Here is a 20,558-nt window from a genome sequence, read left to right on the forward strand (position 1 = left end):
TGTTATCTGTGATTGGGTAGGAGATGTGGTAAGGTTAGACAAATTCCTGGAGGAGAAGCCTATCAGTGGCGACTAGTCCTGACTCCCTTGGGTTCCTTGTGGGCAGCTGGTCGGCCACTGGGGATGTGATGGACCCCTGGTCTGATCCTGCATCAGGGCTCTTGTGGTCTCCTTGCACAAAAATGCAAACAAAACGTGCCAAAAGGTAGTAGTAAAGAAAGGAGTTGCTGATCTTTCTAATTTAGGTCTTTGCGAAGGAATGTAAAAGTGCAGTGTGTCTGCAGTCAAGGTAGCATGATGTATATTTTATTTATTACATTTCTATGCTGCCCGATAGCTGAAGCGCTCTGTGTGGTTCACAAAAATTAGCGGCGGGGTGGGAAGAAGTGGATATTTATTTTATTTTATATTTTATTAATTTTTATTTTATTTTAATTAATTAATTAATTAATTATAAAAGCTAGACAAGACCCGGGAGTTGAATCCTGCGTGCCCCATCTACTTAGTACGTCTATGGTTGTGCGCCCCTCGGAGGGTGAGAAATTCGTCTTCTTTTAAAACGCCGAACTACGGCGGAGGGGAAGGTGTGCGCATGCGCCTCGCTCTCTCGCTCTTTACGTTACAAGGGGGCGGGCTTGCGTGACCGCGTTCCGTTCGGGCATGCGCAATGAGTGAGTTCGGGGGGGGCGACGCGAAGCGAAGCGAAGCCTGCTCCTCAGGTCGATGAGAGTCCGTGAGGGGAAGAAAGGGGGCTTGGCGGTGTGAAGGCGCTCGAGGGCGGCCCTTGGGAGAGAGGCGCGGGGGGTCGGCGGCTGTTCTCTTCCACGCGCGCCGCTCTGGGAGGCCCATTGCCCTCCATGGCCGACGGAGGGAAAGGAGGATACAACGGTGAGGGGCCGGTCGGGGGAAGCCAGCGGCGGCGGGAGGCGAGGGGGCACCCTGAGGAGATGGGCCCCGGGCTGCTCGTGGGGGGGTGTGTGGCAGCGGGACCGTGGAGCGGGCGAAGGGTGATGGGAGCGGTGTTGGGGCGAAGGACGTTGCCGAAGAAAGACTCGCGGGGAGCTCTGTGAGGTGGGGCGAGGGGGCTGCTGTTGGGGGAGCGGATCGGGGGGGGGGGCAGGTGGGAGATGGCGGAGGGGGGCGCCGGTGAAGAAAGAGGCGAGCGCTCCTAGGGGTCCTGAGAAGAGGGGAGGCGGAACATAAGAGGATGAGGAAGGACTTCTGGGGAGTGGAAAACATTGCCCGTTGGGGGGGATCTCTCTCTCCCCCCTCTCTCTCTCTCCCCCCTCTCCTCTCCCCCCTCTCTCTCCCCCCCTCCCCTCTCTCTCCCCACCTCTCGTGGTGCTTTTTGGTGGGGGAGTCTGGTACGTAGTTCTGAGTTTGGGGAAGGAAATGGGAGGTTGGTTTCCAGTGGTGTCTTAGAAACAAGAACGTCAGAAGAGCCCTGATGCAGGATCAGGCCAAGGGTCCATCTAGGACAGCACTCTGTTCACACAGTGGCCAGCCAGCCGTCAACAAGGCAGGCCCTGGTGCAACAGCACCCTCCCACCCATGTTCCCCAGCAACCGGTGCACAATACTATTGTTGTGTTCTTTTGCGTGTTAGAAATACTGTCCTTGTGATATATGCACATACATATTGTCAGAGAAGGAAGGCCTGCTTTTGTAGAAAAATAAAAGTGGGGAGGTGTTTATTTATTTATTTATTACATTTCTATACCGCCCAATAGCCGGAGCTCTCTGGGCGGTTCACAAAAATTAGTTGTTGAAAGGTGACTCCTTTCTAGAGATAATTTAGAAGAAAATAGCATTGCAGCAGAGCCTTCTGAGTAGAGAAGGGAATGGGGAGGGGATGCTTTGGTTGGGGAAGAAGTGTGATGTGAGCTTCTTGGGAGGATCAGGAGGGAGGTAGTGGGACAGGGAGCAGGAAATAGAGATGATCAGAGGAAGTGGACAGCCAGTGGGATGGGGGAAGTGGAGTTGGGACATGGCTCAGGGCATTTTCAGAGTTCTGTATGGGGAATGCTTCAGGAGAACCATGAGGGCATCCAATTGAAATGTTTAGGAAGAAGAGACAGGTGAGATTCTTGGTGAAGAGTTTCTACTTTGTACTGGAGACTTGTTGAACATGGTTATAGTTGTTTCTCTGGATGCTTTGCCAGGGGACCCTTTATGTAAGCAAAATGCCTCTAACCGCCCACTAATACTTTGATTTGTTACCCTTGCATAGAACATGATGATCGTGTGGGTGGAGGTGGTGGCGGCGGCGGTGGTGGTGGTGGCGGTGGCAGGGGCTTCCCTGGTCGGAGGAGAAAAGGCCGGGGGCCCTTCCGAGGGAAGATGTACAGTGAGATGAACCATCACCAGCGAAACTGGAGCAGTGCAGGCCCCAGTCCTCGTAACCGCCTGGAAGAGGAGGACGGAGACGTTCTCATGAGTGACCCTCACGATGCGCTTCGATCCCGCTAGTGAGTAAAATGTTCTGTTGTGTGGCCATGGGTACAGTTTACCTTCTGGGCAAGTCACTATTTCTCAGGCTCAGTTTCCCCTTCTGTCACAAGGCTGCTGGAGATACCATCAAAGCAGGCTATAACACTTCAATAAAAATAGAGCTTTATGATGTACAGGATTCCATTTTCCATACATGACTGTCATTTTCGAGTGACATCCAAAATGCTTTTGAATGCTGTGCTAGTTGCTAGGGATACTTGAAGAATTGGGCACTCCTTACTCCAATTCACCTGATCTGGGATTTCTGAACCAATCAGAAATGTGGCCCACCTCAGGATTGACAGTTCCATGGAATCTCGACAAAGTGGTCCAAATGCTGCATTTGTCCCTCGCAGGGACTTTGTATGGAAAAGAAAAACAAACCCTTGAGGTTTTTCTCCAAGTTGACTGTTTTGTGTGTGAGAGTATTCATAAGGTGTTTCTGCAGAAATTCTAGGAAAGTCAAGTGGACCCTTTCTTGTTCAAAGGCAGCAAGTGAATAAGGTTAAAGGGCTAATTTTCATGAAGGGCAAAAAGGTGTATTGGCCTATTAATGTTTAATGCTTACATGCCACTCCTAAAGCTTTAAAGGTGTGGCGCCGGAAGGGAAATGAGCCTTTCTTGCCTAACTGGGTTCAGGTTCTCAGCTGCAGGGAGGAACTCTGTTTACGTGTGTCTCACTCCTACGAAGATGGAGAATTAGGGTCATCTGAATCATTTGCTAGCATAGCACTTAATTGGATGAAGAAACCCTGAAGTTAAAAACAATAACCAGGAAAACAATAATTGAATGTGATCATGCTTTGGAAAAAAAGGACTAGCAGTCTACATGGCCTAGCTTATTAAAAAAACTGTTTTTGAGAGTATAATAATGATCACTTAAATGCCTGTGTTATTTCTGCAGCATGTTTGGGATTCATACCGCTGCTTTCTCTGCAAAACACCTCTGTTCAGTAGAATAACTTCCTTTTATTTGTTATATTTCTTGTGTTAGCTCCACAGAGTAGAATTTGATCCAAGATTTCTTTTTTCTTCTTCATACTAATTCTATACTCTGTCCTGAAATCTTGTTTTCTACTCTCCAGCACTCCTTATGGGTCACGTCCGAACCGACACGAACGGGAACGAGGAAGTCTAAGCAATATAAGCCTCACAGTGCGACGGAATCTGAATATCGCAGAGCGGACCGTCCCTAGAAGCAATGTCTCCAAGAAGTCCTGGTTCAAGGTTACGGTGAGTCACATGGGAGGAGGGATGTGGAAGCAGGAGCTTGGCAGTAAGAAGGACATCTGACTTTTGCTGCCTGAGCATCTCTTCCTTTTCTAAAGGGGTTGACTGATATACTGTTCGGCTCCTGAAAATTTCTGTCTGCCATTGGCTGAGCTGCTCAAATTTTGTAACTGAGAACTAGTTCCTGTGTTTGCTTTTTCCCTCCCCTATCCCTTTTTGTCTTGTGTTTTGTCTTTTAGATTATAAACCTGAGGGCGGGGACTTATTACACATTTTTATAAGCTACCTTGGTAGCCCATTTTTGGCTGAATGGTTGGGTAAAAATCCATCAAATAAGTACACAATAAGGGGGCCAATAGAGACAGAATGCCCTAGGGAAAATGAAGAACAGACCAAGCATGGGGTTTCAAAAATTGCAGACCAGAGGAAACGGTACCTAGGAATAATAATAATTAATAATAATAATATTTCTTACCCGCCTCTCCATTTTGATCGAGGCGGAGAACAACAGTAAACGGTAAAATACATAAAACTGAATTAAAACATAATATACATTGTTAAAACATCCTAAAAATCATTCTAAAAACATCTACCGGAAGAGATCAGTCTTTATAGCTTCCTTGAATGCTAGTAGACTGTTAAGTTGACGAGTCTCGTCCGGCAGGCCATTCCACAGTCTGGGAGAAGCAGAAGAGAAGGTCCTCTGCCGGGAGAGATTTGTCAACTTAACAGTCTTCCGGAATTTAAGAAAGCCATAAAGACTGATCTCTTCCGGCAGGCCTACCCAGTTGAATTTTAAGATGCCTTTTTAATAATTTGCTGTATTAGTTTTAAATGTTTTAATTAGTTGTATTTTAATTAGTTGTATTACTGTTTTAATTAGTTGTAATTAAATGTTTTAATTAGTTGTATTTTATTGTGTTGTGTCCCGCCTCGATCCAGAGGGAGAGGCGGGTAACAAATAAGTATTTTATATTATTATTATTAAAGAGGATTGAATATGTAGAAGCATTAGGGAACAATTGGAAAATTGTGTGGAGAGGAAAGGTATATGTGGCCAAGAGCTGTAGAGGTGAGCTGTTGATCTGGAATAATCAGCCAAATCTTTGGCTTCAGGCCTCTAGTGTTATCTGCCATTCACACATAACCAGGAGAAACTTGCCTCTTAATTATTTAACACAGGAATCATCCAATTATTTGCCTGAATAATTTTGAAAGTTTAACATGTTAGAAACATAAAGAACTACAGCTTTCTATTTAGGACTGAACATTTTGAAAATATGAGCTTCACAATTCCATATGGCATGGTAATCAGACAGTAGGTCAGTTCTTCCCCACAGAATAGCTCCTGCAAACCCGTTCCATGTGGCTGGCGGGGAGGGAGGGAAACGGCAAAATCTCATAAAAGTGAAACTGAGAAGTGCTGCTTCCTTTTGTGATGGAAGAAGACAGCACTGTGGTCAGTTTTTGAGATCCATCCTTTAACACCATGTGTAAGGGGAGGAGTGAGATTAAAATTGATTAATTCAAATTGTATCTTGCCTTTCTGCAGATAGCATCCAAGGTAGCTAACTGTAGTAGTAATAAACATACAATATAATGTTTTTTGAAAAGTCAGTAACAGTAGTCTGTCTGCAGCATTTTTTTTTACCATTTGAAGTTTCTGAACACTCTTTAAAAGTAGACACATATAGAGCATGTTACAGTAATCCAAATGAGAATTAGCTGATGTATGTGTTAACATCGCCAAATTTGGCATGTCTAGGAACAGGCGCAGTTGGTGCACCAACCTGTGTAAGGCCCTTCCAGCCGCAATCAGGATCCAGGTTCTGGGATGTGGATATACTAATACTAATCAGTATTTTGCCTTTTGGTGTAGGCATTTTGGTCAGCTGGTTTTGCTGGAGGGCCAGTGTGAGAAGGTGGTAGGCCAAAGCTATTCCATTGCTTCCAGTGGATTGACAGGAACTTGTTCCTCAGACTGACTTAGAGGTCGATTTCTTGCTGCTCCAATTTCATGTAGTCCTACAACTTCCAAAGCGGGGTGGGAGCAGAAGCTTTTCATTTTATCCTCTTACTTGCTGAATCATCATAGCACTTTCCCTCCACAGCCACAGTTTGGATGTCTTCTGGGTTTGAGGTTTGACCCCTCCAGATTTGGTTTCCTTCCCTGCCATTTGAAGCTTTTTTTAAAAAAAAACAACAACAACCATTCCAAGCTATTGAACCTCTAATGGATTTGGGAGTTAAAAATTGCTGCACTTTAAAGCCTTGTTGTGGCTTTGCTAGATATACTGGTATTAATCGGTGTGTGTACTTTGTTTTTAGATTCCCTATGGGAGGAAATATGAAAAGGCCTGGATTATTACTGCCATTCAGAACTGGTGCAGCGTCCCCTTCACTCCTGTAGAGGTAAGAAAGGCATAAGAATATGCCTTGGTCTTTCCTTCGTTGCTCTAAAGGATCCCCTAATGCCATTCACACTACAGCAGAGGAATGTAGCAGGACTCCCAAATCATTGCTATTGCCCAGAATGCACAATTCTATCCCTTTCCCCTACCTAATAGGGTGATTGCTAAGAGGTGTTAACTCTGCTGTACTGAAATTGAAAGGAGAGTTCCTGCTTTTCCCCCCCTGGGAGCTGATTAAGAATGTGTGTATCTTCTTGAGCATCAGAATGAAGCGTGCCTTCAATTTTAATCCAGGAAAAAGAACTATGTCCCAAATATCAAAAGTTTTGGGAATGCTGGTCTATTAGTGGAAGAAAATGTTGTGAAAAATGCAGGCTTTAGGGATAGGGGTGGAAGGATCACCAGGAAATGCTGGGAGTGGAGACATTTAAATCTCACAGCCACACACCTTCTGGCCATTCGAAACTGTGCATAGTCATCGTGTGATTTCAGAGCCACTGTAAAGTCCCACACAGTTTTCAGTAATCATGAAGATTGGCTCTCTCTTTTCCTTCTTTTTTTTTTTTTTTAATTAAAGATGTGGAGGTTGGGGAACCGTCTCACACAAATATGCTTTTTCTTCCTCCCGCAGTTTCACTACACCACTAATCGACTAGCGTTCTATGTGGAGGACGCTGCTGTGGCCAATGCTCTCAAGCAGGTGTCCCGGAAGATTGTTGCCCCAGATGGCTACAAGGTTTGTTCGCCCTTGCCTTGGAGAGGGGTGATGCGAGTAGGGGGGGTAGACTTTGAGAGCTTAAATCCTGACCTATGTGGTCAGTTATAGATCTGAGCTGCATTTACCATTTCCTTGCCCAATAGCCAACAAATCTGCCCTAGGCAAGGCAAACTGCAAACCGCCCCCGAACCTCAAACTAGCCTTTTGTTTCAGGTGGTGATACTCATAAACCCATGCAATCCCCCTGTAACTGTCCAGCGTGAACTAAAACCAGAAGAGATTGAGCAGCTGAAGGTGAGTGGAATATGCCGGACCATCAGTACTATCTTCCTGCCATCCACTTACCAGCCTGCCTTGCGTTCCTATATGTGGAGGGATAATCAATTGTGAACCTCCAAAACTGCAAAATAAAAAATGCCAGAACCGTACATTTTTTCCCTGATAAAGAATCCACACAACACGTTCTTGTAGTAAAAACACCAAAAAAAACCCCACACAAACACACAAAAAACGCTTGAACATTTCATGCCCCCAGATCTACTACAGCTTCCATTATCAGTAGCAGTGGGAGGAGGCAAGCCGGGAATGCGTTGGGTTCATTGTCATATATATGAAGTGTGACAGGATGAGCAGTTTAGCCTTTTGAGGACAGAAAATGGGAGGAGGGCTACAGCCCATAGCACACACCTTTCAGGCAGAAGAGCCCAGGTTCAATCCCTGGCCTCTCTAGCTTTTTTTAAAAAAAATTGGGTTACCAGGATCAGGTAAGACTATTCTCAGCCTGAGACCTTGGAGAGATGCCGCCGTCAGAGTAGGCGATAGACTAGTGGTCTTGACTTTGGTGTAAGATAGCATCCTATGCTCCTACAAGCATTGTGAGAAGTGATTGTCCATTGGAGTAGTGATGAGGAAGTCTGAGTCTGCAAGACCGGTTAGGAATGGAAGCAACCACTTGGCACATAGCAGGCCCAAGTTTGGGGGTGGATTCTCATTTTGCTCAGCTTTAGCATATTTGGGTCTGAAACATCTGTCTGACAACATCTATCTCTGCTTTCAGCAATGCATGAGTAAAAGATATGACGCTTCCCAGCAGGGCATGGACCTGAAGAACATTCACACAGATCCAGGTAGGTCGTGATACCTGTTCCTTGTTTCCTTCCACCGCCAGGGCTGCTGTTCTTCTATGCGCTTAGAAACATGGACGGGGGTTTGGCTGCATCATTTAAAGCAAAACAAGACCAGTGGAAGCAAACTTCTTAACCTCAGAATTTGGGCTTTGGATCTAGCCTCACAATGAAGAGAAAATGATCTGTCTGGTGTTTATTTCTTGAGTGTCCTGCTGGTAGCAAATGAGATTAATGTTACTTTTTAACTCCACAGATTTAGTGGCACAAAACATTGATATGGTGTTGAGCCGCCGAAGCTGCATGCTAGCTGTTCTCCAGATCATCCAGGAGAATATCCCTGAGGTCAGCCATTTACCTCCTTCGCTTTCTCCTGTCGGCTTGGGGTGCTTAGGGTTGCTGATCCCCTGAAACTTCAGGGCAGGCTACCACGTTTCCATTGTGCCTTTGAAGTGTTCAGGTTCCCTACTGTAACTAAGCGTTTGTAGCTTAAATAATCACACATTTCCTTCTGCCTCTACTCCCCCACCCCTCTTATGTTGTTTCCCATGTTGACTTGATAGTAAGCTCCTCTGGGCTCCTCTGTCTCCTTACGTTCTGTAAAACATCATGCACGTCGATGGCGCTTTATAAAGATGTTTGTCTCACCCTCCGAGACAATATACCTTTCCTCCTGCTGGTTTTTCCCCACAATGACTCTCAGTTGTGCTCTTGAGTACTTCCTCCTCTTTCAGTTTTTAGAACAACAGCACTATCTGTAATGCTTTATGTAGCCACTTTACAGGGACAGGATAAAAGCCATGGATTTACAAATTATAAAATTTCCCAGGCAGTCATTTATCTACTTTTGTAGTTTGCCAGCATCTCTTGTTGGAGGTAAATTAGGTGAATTTCCATTTTCCCTGTTGACTCAGAAGAGTTGTTTTTACTGCTTTAATCTCCATTTTATCAATTCTGTCCTCCGTGTTATGGAACTCTTCCCCCCTCTTCCCCATCAAGTTTGGGCACTCAATTTTATTTCTAGTTGTGGGTTTTCGCCTTCTAAACTGTGATCTCTGGTGTGGCTAAGGCTACATTTACCTTGGTAACACTGAAAATGAAGCATGAATTTGTCAAATAGGGCGGAAGAGGGAATGAGACATAGAACTGTAAAAAAGAAGAAGACATGTTTGAAGTGATCCAAATGCAATAGCGGAGACCTAATGTAAAGACACTCTTTATTAGGCCAGTTAAAAGATCATGAAGTAGAGAGCTTCGGCTATTGGGCGGTATAAAAATGTAATAAATAAATAAATAAATAAATAAATTCACAGGATGAATGTGAAGCAAAAAAAAGAAAGCAAGTGGGGGAGGGAGGCATGGTGGAAAATCTCCCGTAAGATGGAGTGGAGGAGGTGTGATGCAGACTTAATTAGGCCGTCTCTCGTGCCAAACACCTCAAGCTGCACCAAACACCACTGGGAGAAACAAATGGTGGACATTTCCTCCTTTGGAAACATAAAAGCCAGCAGTTATTTGGATCTCTCAGAACACGCAGGTCTTTTATAAGGCAGAGAGCAGCAGTCAAGGAAAATGTGTTAGCACTTCTCTTAGCGCAGCTGGGCTTTAATTTTAGGTGGTAATCGCTTTTGCATTGGTTTTGGGCCCACGGGTGTGTGAGATACAGATCTCTGTCCCTCACTTCCGTCTCCCCCCTGCTTTCTCCACCTTTGTAGCTCCTTTCTCTGAACTTGAGTGACAACAAGCTCTATCGGCTAGACGATCTGGCCGACCTGCCCCAGAAGGCTCCTAACCTGAAGATGCTCAATTTGTCCTGCAACCAGGTAGGTCCAGATGCTCACCAGCTCAGCCTGAGCCTCCATTTTGTAAGACCTTCACTGGCTGACTTAGTGCTCTCTCCCTCTTGACTCTCTTCAGTTGAAGACAGACCGTGAGCTGGACAGGTTGAAAGGCTTGAAGCTCGAGGAACTCTGGCTGGACAGCAACCCACTGTGTGATAACTTCCGGGACCAGTCCACCTACATCAGGTGAGCTGCAACTCTGGGATTACCTTTGCTGACTGGAAGGACGCTTCCCATCCACGCCTGGATTTGGCCCCATCTCCCCAGAGGGCAAACAGGGCACCATGACGATGTGCCTGTGCCTTCTTAAAAAGACCTTCACCCACCTAGTGGTGCCTGGTTGATTACTTTGTCCCTGTAGCACCATCTGCCTCGGCAATGGCAGAATCTCCCTGAGCTCACCCAGAGCACACTCCGCGTCCCTGGATCTTGATTTGTGATGCTTGTGACAATGATTTTATTTCAGCTAGATTGGAGCACAGTTCTCTTCACACACCCTTAACCCCCATATTAGCATTATGAAGATATTTATTTAAAGAATTTATATCCTGCTCTTCAGCCGAAAAGGCTCCTGGCGCGGCTTACATGCAACCAGCAAAACAAGGCAGTTCCTGCTCTCAGGCTTACAATAAAAAAAGACATGACACACGAAGAAAAAAGGAGGGGGAGGGAGGAGGGGGAAAAATAAGAAGTCTTTCAGCAGGGGCCGGTGGAATGGCCCTGCTTCCCCTCTCCTCTCCCTCTGAAGTTTGCTTTTTTTAAAGTGATCTCCCATATCCCACCCCACCCCCTCAGCCTTGCTTCTCCTCTTGTAAAATCTTGCTGTTTCTCCCTCTGCCCTTTCCTTGCCTGCCTGCCTTCCACCCTCCCCTCTACACAAACCGCTGGCTTTTCTCTACGTCCGGGTTCGAGGACCTCCGGATGCGCAGCCTTTTCCATCCTCTCCGGTTCTCCCTTGCACACCACCACCCTCATTTGAGCCTGCCGTGCTGTGCCGCCTTGGTGTGGCCCGTGCCTTTCTATTTTTATATTAAGAGCTCCCCCATGCAGTGCCAGGAAGTACCAGACTACGCAGCGTTTACATTGGAATTGAACCCAAGTTGCCAAATCCTGGGCTGCCCCTGGTGCGTTTGGTCCTCGCAGATGGCTGGTTAGCCAATGACGGGTAAGATTCCTTGTGGGAGGAACAACCTAAGACAGGCACAGTCACATAGTGGCCAAACAAGCCCTTCCGCCTGCCTCCGGAGAAGATGGCGGACAAGGCACAGGAACCTCGTTCACACGCTTGTCCTTGGCAAATAACTCTTGGACGGCCCTTGGTGCTGTTTCCATGGTGGGGGAGCCTTTTGCTTCTCTGTGAGCAGGGAGCGACGATGGTGCTGACTCTGGACAGGAGCAGCAGCAAGCGGAAGAAGTGACAGAGCTCGATGCAAGTGAAACCCCTTTTCTCTACTTGTATGCTTGGACGTCTTGTTGGCACGGTCGAGGCACTTGCCTCTCCGCAGAGTGGGTGTATGAGGAGCTGCGCTGAGGATGGATGAGGCTGTGCATCAGTGTAGAGGGGTTTCCAGGCTTTCCTCTTTATTTCCTTCAGTCTCTGGCGTCCCCCACTTCTCACTCCCACTGTCTTCCACAGTCATTAATTAGATTTGGGCCTTGATGCAGGAACCCTCCCAAAGCTGTTTTAAGTTGGGTGCCAGGAGGTTGGCACAGGCATCTCCACGACCAGTGGGAATTCTTGTCCATTCCCCCTACTTCCCCTTCCCTGCCCCTGCCCTCTGGCCTCTGTGGAGCGCTTCTCCTATAAATGAGCCCTGTGGGTGAGTACAAGCTCAGGTAAGTCCAGAGGGAGCTCTTTAGAGGCGCGGCTTCTGACACCTTGGCATCTCGCACCTGTGGGCACGTGTAAAACTATCACAGGAAAGCTGCAAGTTATGCAGAGTGTTTTGCTTAGACGTATTTTCTGCTCGGCTGGTCCAAAGCTGTAGTCTGCTACATGCTCAGCATTGAAGTTGATGGTCACAAATACCCTTGTACCGTATCAAGGGTTAGAACTGTAATAATGAAACAAACCAACTTCCTTTATATCCAGTATTGTCTAGCAATTTTAAGGGAAACTGACATTTCTGCCCCTAAGAGGGACTCGAGTCAGATCCCAGCATACTGGACGGAATGTCAGCTGGCATTAACTCCGTATATAAGTAATACAATTCTCTTAACGTCGGTTGTGTTGCTTCCACAGTTAATGCCCCCAAAGGCTAAGCCTAATATGCCGCTGCACAAACCCTTCCTAATTTTGCACACGTTCTATCTTCTGGGTCTTGTTTAACATACTTGTACAATGTAACTTCCTTAGGCTTCCAAAGAAGCACATAATTTGACAAGCCTTTTTTATGGGGCTTTCATTTAAAGCTTGTGGTGAGTAGTGCCACCGTTTTCTTGGCTTTATGTGGTGTTTCTCCACATTCCTAACAGGAAGGCCCAAGCAAGTGGAATGAAACACTTCCTGTTCCTTGCAGAGCTCCGTCTTTTCTAAGGCGTCACATTTTGAGGGCTCGCTGCTCTGTAACATGGAATTTAGGTGTTGAGGTCTACGTAGTGAGGTTTCAGTGTTACCTGTGGACATCCAGGGTAATCTTAACCCTTCTCCTCTTGAGAGCAGTTGAAGGAGCTTCTGCTTATTGTTATTATTATTATTACTTACTATATTTATATACCGCCCCATAGCCGAAGCTCTCTGGGCACTTTACAGGGCTGCCCTCCACCACCATCCTGGTTTTGAAGTGGGGGAAGGCTCTTGCACTAGAGGAAAGTGCAAGTGGCTCGGGAGGATGGAGGCCACGCAAGACGTGGCAGAGATGGAGCTGGTTGGCGTAGGGAGCTGGTGACTGGAAGATAGGGGCCAGCAAGACAGGCCATGGATGGGGGCGGGCTGTGGTGTTAGGACACGAAGCTGTTTCACTGACCCCTGTTCCCTTTCTGACAGCGCCATCCGAGAACGGTTTCCAAAGCTGCTGAGGCTGGTGAGTTGACTTGTGCAGATTCCAGGTGGGTTCTGGGCTCACCTTTGTGTGTTTGACAGCGCTGATGTATTTTCCTTGTGTTTCCACAGGATGGTCATGAACTCCCTCCTCCTATCTCTTTTGATGTTGAAGCGCCAACCACCCTGCCTCCCAGCAAGGTACAGAAATACTTGGGGAGTAGTGGGGAGAGGGTGCCATCATACTGAGATAGCTGGAACCTCCTGAGCTCTTGCATTAGTTCCACTACCTGTCGCAGGTCCTGACATTGGAAAACTAAGGGTGTGTGAACTGAGAGCCTCCTCAACAGATCTTGGTAAATGTTTGGAAGGCTGTGGTGAGGAACAGATTAACAAGTGTCTTCTCTCTTTGACTCTCCCCATGCAGGGCAGTTATTTTTGCTCTGAAGCCTTGAAAGTGCTTATTGTACAATTTCTGCAACAGTAAGTATCAAGTTGTTGACGCTAATTCTAGATTAACAAGAGGGTAGCTGGGTGTTTGTTTGTTTGGTTTTAAAACAGGCCCTGCCCTTGGGGGTTTACATTCTGGGGCACAGACACACACAGGAAGGCGAGTTGGAGAGAAAAAAAAGAGGGGAGAGATATTGGGTTCTAAAGTCAGGTCTTGCGAAGAACAGTGGGTGATGCTGAGTGGCTTGTGAAAATCAGGCCCTGAAATTGCACCCCAGTGGGTAAGGCTGGACCAGTAAAAGAGATTGCTGTCTCTGTGTAGTAATAGAAACCAATTAAACTGCTAATTGAGACCTCATGGCCCAGTTTGGATATAATGACTACCCATGTGTAGTCATGACTTTACATGAGTGAGTGAGCTGTCTCTCAACCACTTCTGCTTTGCAAAATGACCCAGGAACCCACCCGCCCCCTTTGTTCACCATAGTGTCCGAATCCAGCAACAACCTGGAAAGCTGGCTTCAGGTATCACAGCAAACAGCCCAGAAATTCCTGAGTTATTGTGCAAACAGGAGTAGGCAGGAGGTAGCTTACTTTCGAACTCCCACACAATCACAACTACCTATGTTTAAACAATCCATGGGTATCCATTACATGCAAACCAGGTCAGTAGCCAAAACACTGAAAAGAACAAAGCAACTAGAGCTTAGATCAACACGTAATACAAAATGGGGCTAATTTATCACAGCGTTCCTCTATACTCCCTCCAGCCCATCTACTTAAAAGCTAAATTCTAACTCATTCTAAGTTCCACGGAAATGTATAGCTCCTTCTCTTCCCTTGGATCAAACGTTGGAACAAACTTCTCTACCCGCTTTCTTTACCTGATTTTTCTCAGGGGAAAATATATTGGTGTGCCTATAAGTTTTCCATCTCCGCATCTTTCCCAGTGTTGTTATAACTTCTTCTGCTTTTCCATCTCCTTATCAGTCAAGGTCACACACACACACACACACACACACACACACACACACACACAGAGAGAGAGAGAGAGAGAGCGCTTCCCAGCCTTTCTCTGTACAGCAACAGTTACTATCAAGTGGTACAACCTGGACATAGGTAGAGATGAGAACTAACATCCTATTTGTGTGTGTGTGTGTGTGTGTGTGTGTGTGTGTAGTGGGGTGGAATTAGTTTTTACATAAAATCCTTGTTCCCCCACAGATACTACGCCATCTATGACTCTGGGGACCGGCAAGGACTATTGGATGCTTACCATGATGGAGCCTGCTGCTCCATGAGCATCCCCTTCTCAATGCACAACCCCTCCAGGTAAGTTGATGTTTCTCGTTTTTCTCCCCTTGTCTTGGGAGAGGAGTATACTTTAGCTTGGCATAATAAACTCTAGCTTTTGGTGTAACATGGTGTAAGAAGAGCTGTGGAAACCTAACTGACCTGTGGGCAGGAGGTCATATCTCACTTGTTCTAGATCGTCATATCAAAAGGTATACGAGGTAGAGAAGGAGCAAGTGAATGCCCAAGGCTACCTGCTTTGCTTTAGGAAAAGCTGGGGACTGAAACCAGGGCATGCTGCAGCTAAACCAGTACTTCATCTACTTCAGCAGAAAATACACTTCCTGCTACGCAAGCAAAGGTTTGGGAACGGGGATTTTTAATTGTGGGTGTTGAGTGTTTTCTTCTGTCTGCAGGAGCAGCTTGGCTGAATACTTCAAGAACAGCCGGAATGTGAAGAAGCTTAAGGATCCCAGTAAGCAATGACAAATGGCTGAAAAAGGGGTGGAGGGGTGGGGGTGAGATACATGGCTGCATCTCTTGAAGAATGCAGGCTGTATTTGAAGCTTCCTTGATGTCCCACGCACAAGAGTGATACATGGAAGATGGGTCCTGCACAGTTTTTCTCTTACCAAGTAACTCCTCTTCTGCTGAGGCATTGTGCTTTAGAGCTGGAGCCCAGGCAGACCAAAGAAAGGAGCTGCAATGGTGAAAGAATTTGGGAGAACACCCATAGCCACAAGAAGACTTCATAACTTTTTCGTTCACACTTGGGAGATGTGAAGCTAATGGCTCCCTTCAGGGAGACCTGGAAAACATTATCCCTTTAAATAGGAGACACAGAAACTGACTCACATTAGTTGGAACTAGCTTGTAAGATGGAGCACGGCCAGCGACTTCCTTCTAATTGATTTCCTACTGGCTCAGCCTTACTCTTCACTATCCCCAATGGATGCACTGTAGTTGGTGATGCAGGCTGACTTTTGGCCAGTTTTAATAACCTGTTGGCCATCTGTTATAACGGGGCACACCTCATTCTCCCCTTGCAATTTGCGTTGGCCTTTGCCAAGGCAGTCTTTTTATGAATCATCATTTTTCACCCATTAACCCGGACCGGGATGGAATGAATCAGATTGGCTTTGGCCCCAGCCAGTTAATGTGGCTGATGGCTTCCTCCAGAAGCTGCCTTCTGCTTCTGGCTCCAATAGGACCTATGTGTGAAGTCCCTTGAATCCTCCAAGCTTGGACACTCCAGTGGTTTCAGATATGAGGTCTTTCAGTGATCTTCTTGTTTGATCTGTGCTATGACTGCTCTCTGGTAAGGAAATACCAACCGCCAGAGGAGTTGGTACAATTCTGTACATGTAGTAATAGAGCCATAGGGGACAGAATCTGTGGTGGGTTATGGTAGGAAGTGGGGGATGCGTCGGTGAGGTCAGTGGATGCCAGATTATAATGCAACAAGGAAACATTCTCTCTCTCTATCCCTCTCCCCATGTGGCACTTCCTATATTTCAGGTATCTGTTGAAGAAAATAAGGGCCAGGATAGGTCCTCAGTTGTCTGACTTATATTTGCAGCAGGAAAGGAAGCGTTGCAAATGCCAGTGGCGCTTCCTCCATACCTAGCTCAAGCACACTGGGGGGTTTATTTTGTTTTTTGATGTGGGGTTGGTCTTGATGTGTAAGAGTCAGAAGTGAGGAAATAAATAAAATAAATTAGCACATTCAGTTGATAAACAGCTTATCTCACTTATCTATTCTCCATAAACTTTCAAAAACCGCCATATTATCATTGGGAGACTTTTTGCGACCTAAGTAGAGGGCATAAGGTGACCCTCTGGTAAGAATGCAGAGCTGAAACATGATGCATTTCAGCTGATTTAGTGCTCACCGGTGGTTCCAAGAATCTTGTTGAAAAGTCTTGAATACTGGACTGTATCGCCTCAAGATTAAGGCCTTGTTCTTGCAGACAGCAGATTGAGATTATTTCAGTGGCATATGATATTTTATTTCCTGACTTCAAAGATAAAATCTTCACTGTGTAGCTGACGAAATAAATCTGAGTTACAATAGTAAAATTGTAAAATAAAAACTAATCAAGAACAAAGAAGTTCACAAAAAGCCTTACAGAACAAACAACAATTTTTTTAAAAAAAAAACCAACAGGGAAGGGGGCATTGCGGAGCTCCGTGGGTTGGGAATCTGTAACTGCGGGGCCATCACCAAGAAGGTTGTCTGCTAGTGTCTCCCTTTTGTGTCGAAAATAAGTGGTGACGCTCCCTGCTCTCTCTTCTCTGCCCCCAGCCATGCGCTTCAGGCTCCTCAAGCACACAAAATTGAACGTTGTAGCATTCCTCAGTGAGCTGCCCAAGACTCAGCATGATATTAATTCCTTCGTGGTGGACGTCTGTGCACAAACGGTGAGTGGGGAGCAGGGACTGATCAACATGCTCTAAAACATTTGGAATTCTGCAACAAGAAAACTTAGATTCTTGAATAAAGTATCACTGTTATAGCTTACAGATTTTAACCTGCCTTGAATGTTTTGTAGCAAGGCAGGACATGTATTTTGAAGACCAATAAATTAATGTCCATGTGCGTTTCTGCCCTACTCTTCTCTCATTTGAGACCCTTCTTTCTCATTGCAGAACACGCTGCTGTGTTTCACTCTCAGTGGGATCTTCAAAGAAGGTCAGTTTTCTGTTGAAGTCCCCCTTTGTACCACATCCTGCATTGCAGGGTTTGCAGCACATGTTCACTTCACGCCCCTCCTTGAAAACTCTGCTCTTCTCTCTTTTAAAAATTCTACAGTGGATGGCAAGTGTCGGGACTCGGTGCGGGCCTTCACCCGGGTGTTCATCGCTGTGCCTGTTGGCCACAATGGGTAAGGACCAAGTATGAGGGCAGGGGTTTGGGGAGTTGTCTCCCCTAAAAGCAACTCAGCGGTTTCTCCTAATGATGATCCACATATAAGAACATCAGAAGTGCCAAGCTGGATCAGACAAGTTTCCATCTAGTCCAGCACTCTGTTCATACAGTGGCCCACCAGCCGTCCGCCAGGGGTGAACAAGGCAGGACATGGTGCAACAGCACCCTCCCACCCATGTTCCCCAGCAACTGGTGCACACAGGTTTACTGCCTCGAATACTGGAGATAGCACACAACCATCAGGGCTAGTAGCCATGGATAGCCTTTGCCTCCAGGAATTTATCCAAACCCCTTTTAAAGCATCCAAATTGGTGGCCATCACTACATCTTGTGGTAGCGATGGCCATTTTACTATGCAGCAGAAGTGGGCAGAAGTTGGGTCTTGGTCTACTGGTAGACGGTTAGATTGTAAGCCTATGCGGCAGAGTCTTGCTATTTACTGTTTTACTCTGTACAGCACCATGTACATTGATGGTGCTATATAAATTAATAATAATAATAATAATAATAATAATAATAATAATAATAATAATAATAATAATTTTCTGGTGGACCTGTTGCTTGCAAGGAGTCTCGCAACAACAAATCGCTGGGTTTGGTGTACTTGGCCTCTCCAGCAAGGCACTTACGTTTGTAAGCAAGAAGACGACAGCCTTCACTTTTTTTTGGAGGATCTGAGCATACGATCTTCACCATTTTAAAAACACTTTGAATCACAGGAATTGTTGTGAAAAATGTAGACCATCAGGACCAAGGTCAGCTCACGCCAGATGTACCTCTGCTTTCCAACCTTGTACCAGAAGGTGGTTGGGCAGGCATATTTGGGCCCCTGGCTGAAAGTGTGGACAGGAAAGGAGGCATTCAGGCTACCCCATCCTCACCTTTCCTTCCCAAGGTAGCTGTGGAACAACATGTCGATTTGCACCCCGTTCAGTGCCTGGCTGTTTCCTTTCTCCTGCAGGCTGTGCATCGTGAATGACCAGCTGTTCATCCGGAAGGCCACCAACATGGAAATCCGTAAAGCTTTCGTCATGCCAGCGCCCACGCCCTCCTCCAGCCCCGTGCCCACGCTCACGGCAGAGCAGCAGGAAATGCTGCAAAATTTCTCACTGCAGTCAGGCATGAACCTCGAGTGGTCTCAGAAGTGAGTCTGGGTTGTGGGAGCTGGTGATTAGGGGAGGGGGAGGAACAGGTGTTGGGGTGTGGGGGAGGTTAAGGTGCCTTCTCATGGCTTTATGATCTTTCCTCCTCTCTGCCCAGGTGCCTCTTGGACAATGATTGGAACTACGCTAAAGCTGCCCATGCCTACACCCAGCTCAAGGTGAGTGCTCTTGTGCAGATCCAGAGGGCTTATCAAGGGCCACAACTATGTTGCACCACAAAGTGGAGGCACTAAGATGCTCTAGCTCAGATTTGACGTTGATTTGTGGGGTGTGGGCTATGAGGAAATGATGCTGTATGCTGGCCTGGCAGATCAACTTCTGCCTACAGGTTCAGGACCAGGCAACTAATAGTAAAACCTCACATTTTGTGTCTGTGTCCTTGCAGAAAGAAATATGGAGAAAGAAGTATTGGTTAAGTACTTATTTTTTCTTCTCCCTTCACCAGGCTGAGCAGAAGATCCCAGAAGTGGCTTTCATCCACTGAACACGGGCACCATTGCCCTGACCAAAACTACCAAGCAACATTTTATCCTTGAGAAACTTGTTTTGTAAATACAATTTCATCGTGAAAATTGAAAGACTCTCACCCTGTTGCGAATATGAAGGCTACAGCCATGCCTTTCACCATTGGGATGGAGGCAAAGGCCATGACAGACACTGTGGAAGCAGCAGCACCTCCCACCTGTGGCAACAGAAGATGACAGGACAGTTGCTATGTAGGCTGGATTTTTTTAGAGGACAGAGTTGACTCTGTGGCTATTTGGAGGTCTAAGGGGGAAGGTTCTTCATTTTTGTATTTCTCCAGTTTCCCCCTCTGCCTCTATTAATTTGGACATTTAACTTTTGGCATAATCTTACCTGCCCTTTTTTCCCCCTGTAGCAACTGTCTCAGGAGTCACGTTTTCTATGTGCATAGGGTAAGAAGAGGTCGGCAAGTCCCAACACCACAGCAAACGCTACGGCTGTAGAGGGCAGGGGAATGTTAAACCTTCAAGACAAGGAGGGTAGCAGCCCAGTCCCCTTTCGGTACAGTTTATCTTCCTGATGTGATGCCGGAGACATTGAGTTTCCTAGTTCTAGATTGCCTCAGAGGACTTGAAGCTTGTAGCCCATGATTCCGGATGGTCGTTCACCAAAGCATAACCCTCACGGAACCACCGTTTCATCCTCTTAGTTCCTGGGAGTTTGCTGTCGCTCATCACTGAAGTGAGAGGAAGCCTGGGGGCTGGCACACTCAGCAAGCTGTAGCTTCTGTGTTTCTCTTCCACCTCTAGTTCTTGAAAACACTGTGCTAAGTAAAATTATTATTATTATTAAAACTTTGGTGTCTGTGTGTGTGTGAGATGGTGTACTTAACTAGGAATAGGACCACTTACTCTTCCAGTATGGATCTCTGGTGCTGCTCAATTTCTAATTTCAGAACTGAAACTCCAGAATTTTTCACATGTATAAATTATGTAAATAAGCAGGGCTTTCCGCCACTTCCGTAATTTATTTTACTTTTAAAAGAAGGTGGGAAGAAGAGCCCTGATGTTCTTGCCTCCTGCTCAGCACTGTGTGTCCTTCCAATAAGAGGATGTATTTCTCCCAGTGGGAAGATGGCCCATGTCCGTGCCAGACACAGGTTTGTGAGGTCGAGACACCCTCATTTGGCCCCTCATTGCCACCAGCTGCTATTGCTCCTCTTTTTTTATCATTGCTGCTGCTTGCTTGATGGGCAGAGAGCCAATAAACTAGTAGCCAGTGGCATCTTCTCTTACTACCACTGTTGTCTGGGCCAGAGTGAGAGGCAGGTGAATGAGCGGTTTACAAGGGTGACGAAAAGAAACTCCAGGGGTCCCTTTGTCAGTGTGCCTCTGCTGATGTGGAACCATATTTACCCTTGACTTCAGCCCTTGATCATACACTACCTCTGCAGAGCTGTGCGCAG

General features: G+C 46.3%; 1 protein-coding gene across 1 annotated transcript; it reads left to right on the forward strand.

Moving 5' to 3' along the window:
- The first annotated feature begins 720 nt into the window (after window positions 1–720).
- On the forward strand, window positions 721–19,947 carry NXF1 (nuclear RNA export factor 1). The gene is made up of 21 exons (XM_063146052.1): window positions 721–888; window positions 2,230–2,467; window positions 3,575–3,722; window positions 6,048–6,131; window positions 6,762–6,866; window positions 7,062–7,142; window positions 7,906–7,975; window positions 8,229–8,317; window positions 9,688–9,795; window positions 9,890–9,999; window positions 12,800–12,836; window positions 12,926–12,994; window positions 13,221–13,276; window positions 14,468–14,575; window positions 14,953–15,011; window positions 16,842–16,957; window positions 17,186–17,228; window positions 17,349–17,421; window positions 18,427–18,609; window positions 18,726–18,786; window positions 19,074–19,947. Exons 1-21 carry the CDS (start codon window positions 858–860, stop codon window positions 19,110–19,112), a joined length of 1,908 nt encoding a protein of 635 aa, XP_063002122.1. The 5' UTR covers window positions 721–857; the 3' UTR covers window positions 19,113–19,947.
- The last annotated feature ends 611 nt before the right edge of the window (window positions 19,948–20,558 follow it).

Source organism: Elgaria multicarinata, chromosome 21 (assembly GCF_023053635.1).
Source record: "Elgaria multicarinata webbii isolate HBS135686 ecotype San Diego chromosome 21, rElgMul1.1.pri, whole genome shotgun sequence".
Taxonomy (NCBI): domain Eukaryota; kingdom Metazoa; phylum Chordata; class Lepidosauria; order Squamata; family Anguidae; genus Elgaria; species Elgaria multicarinata.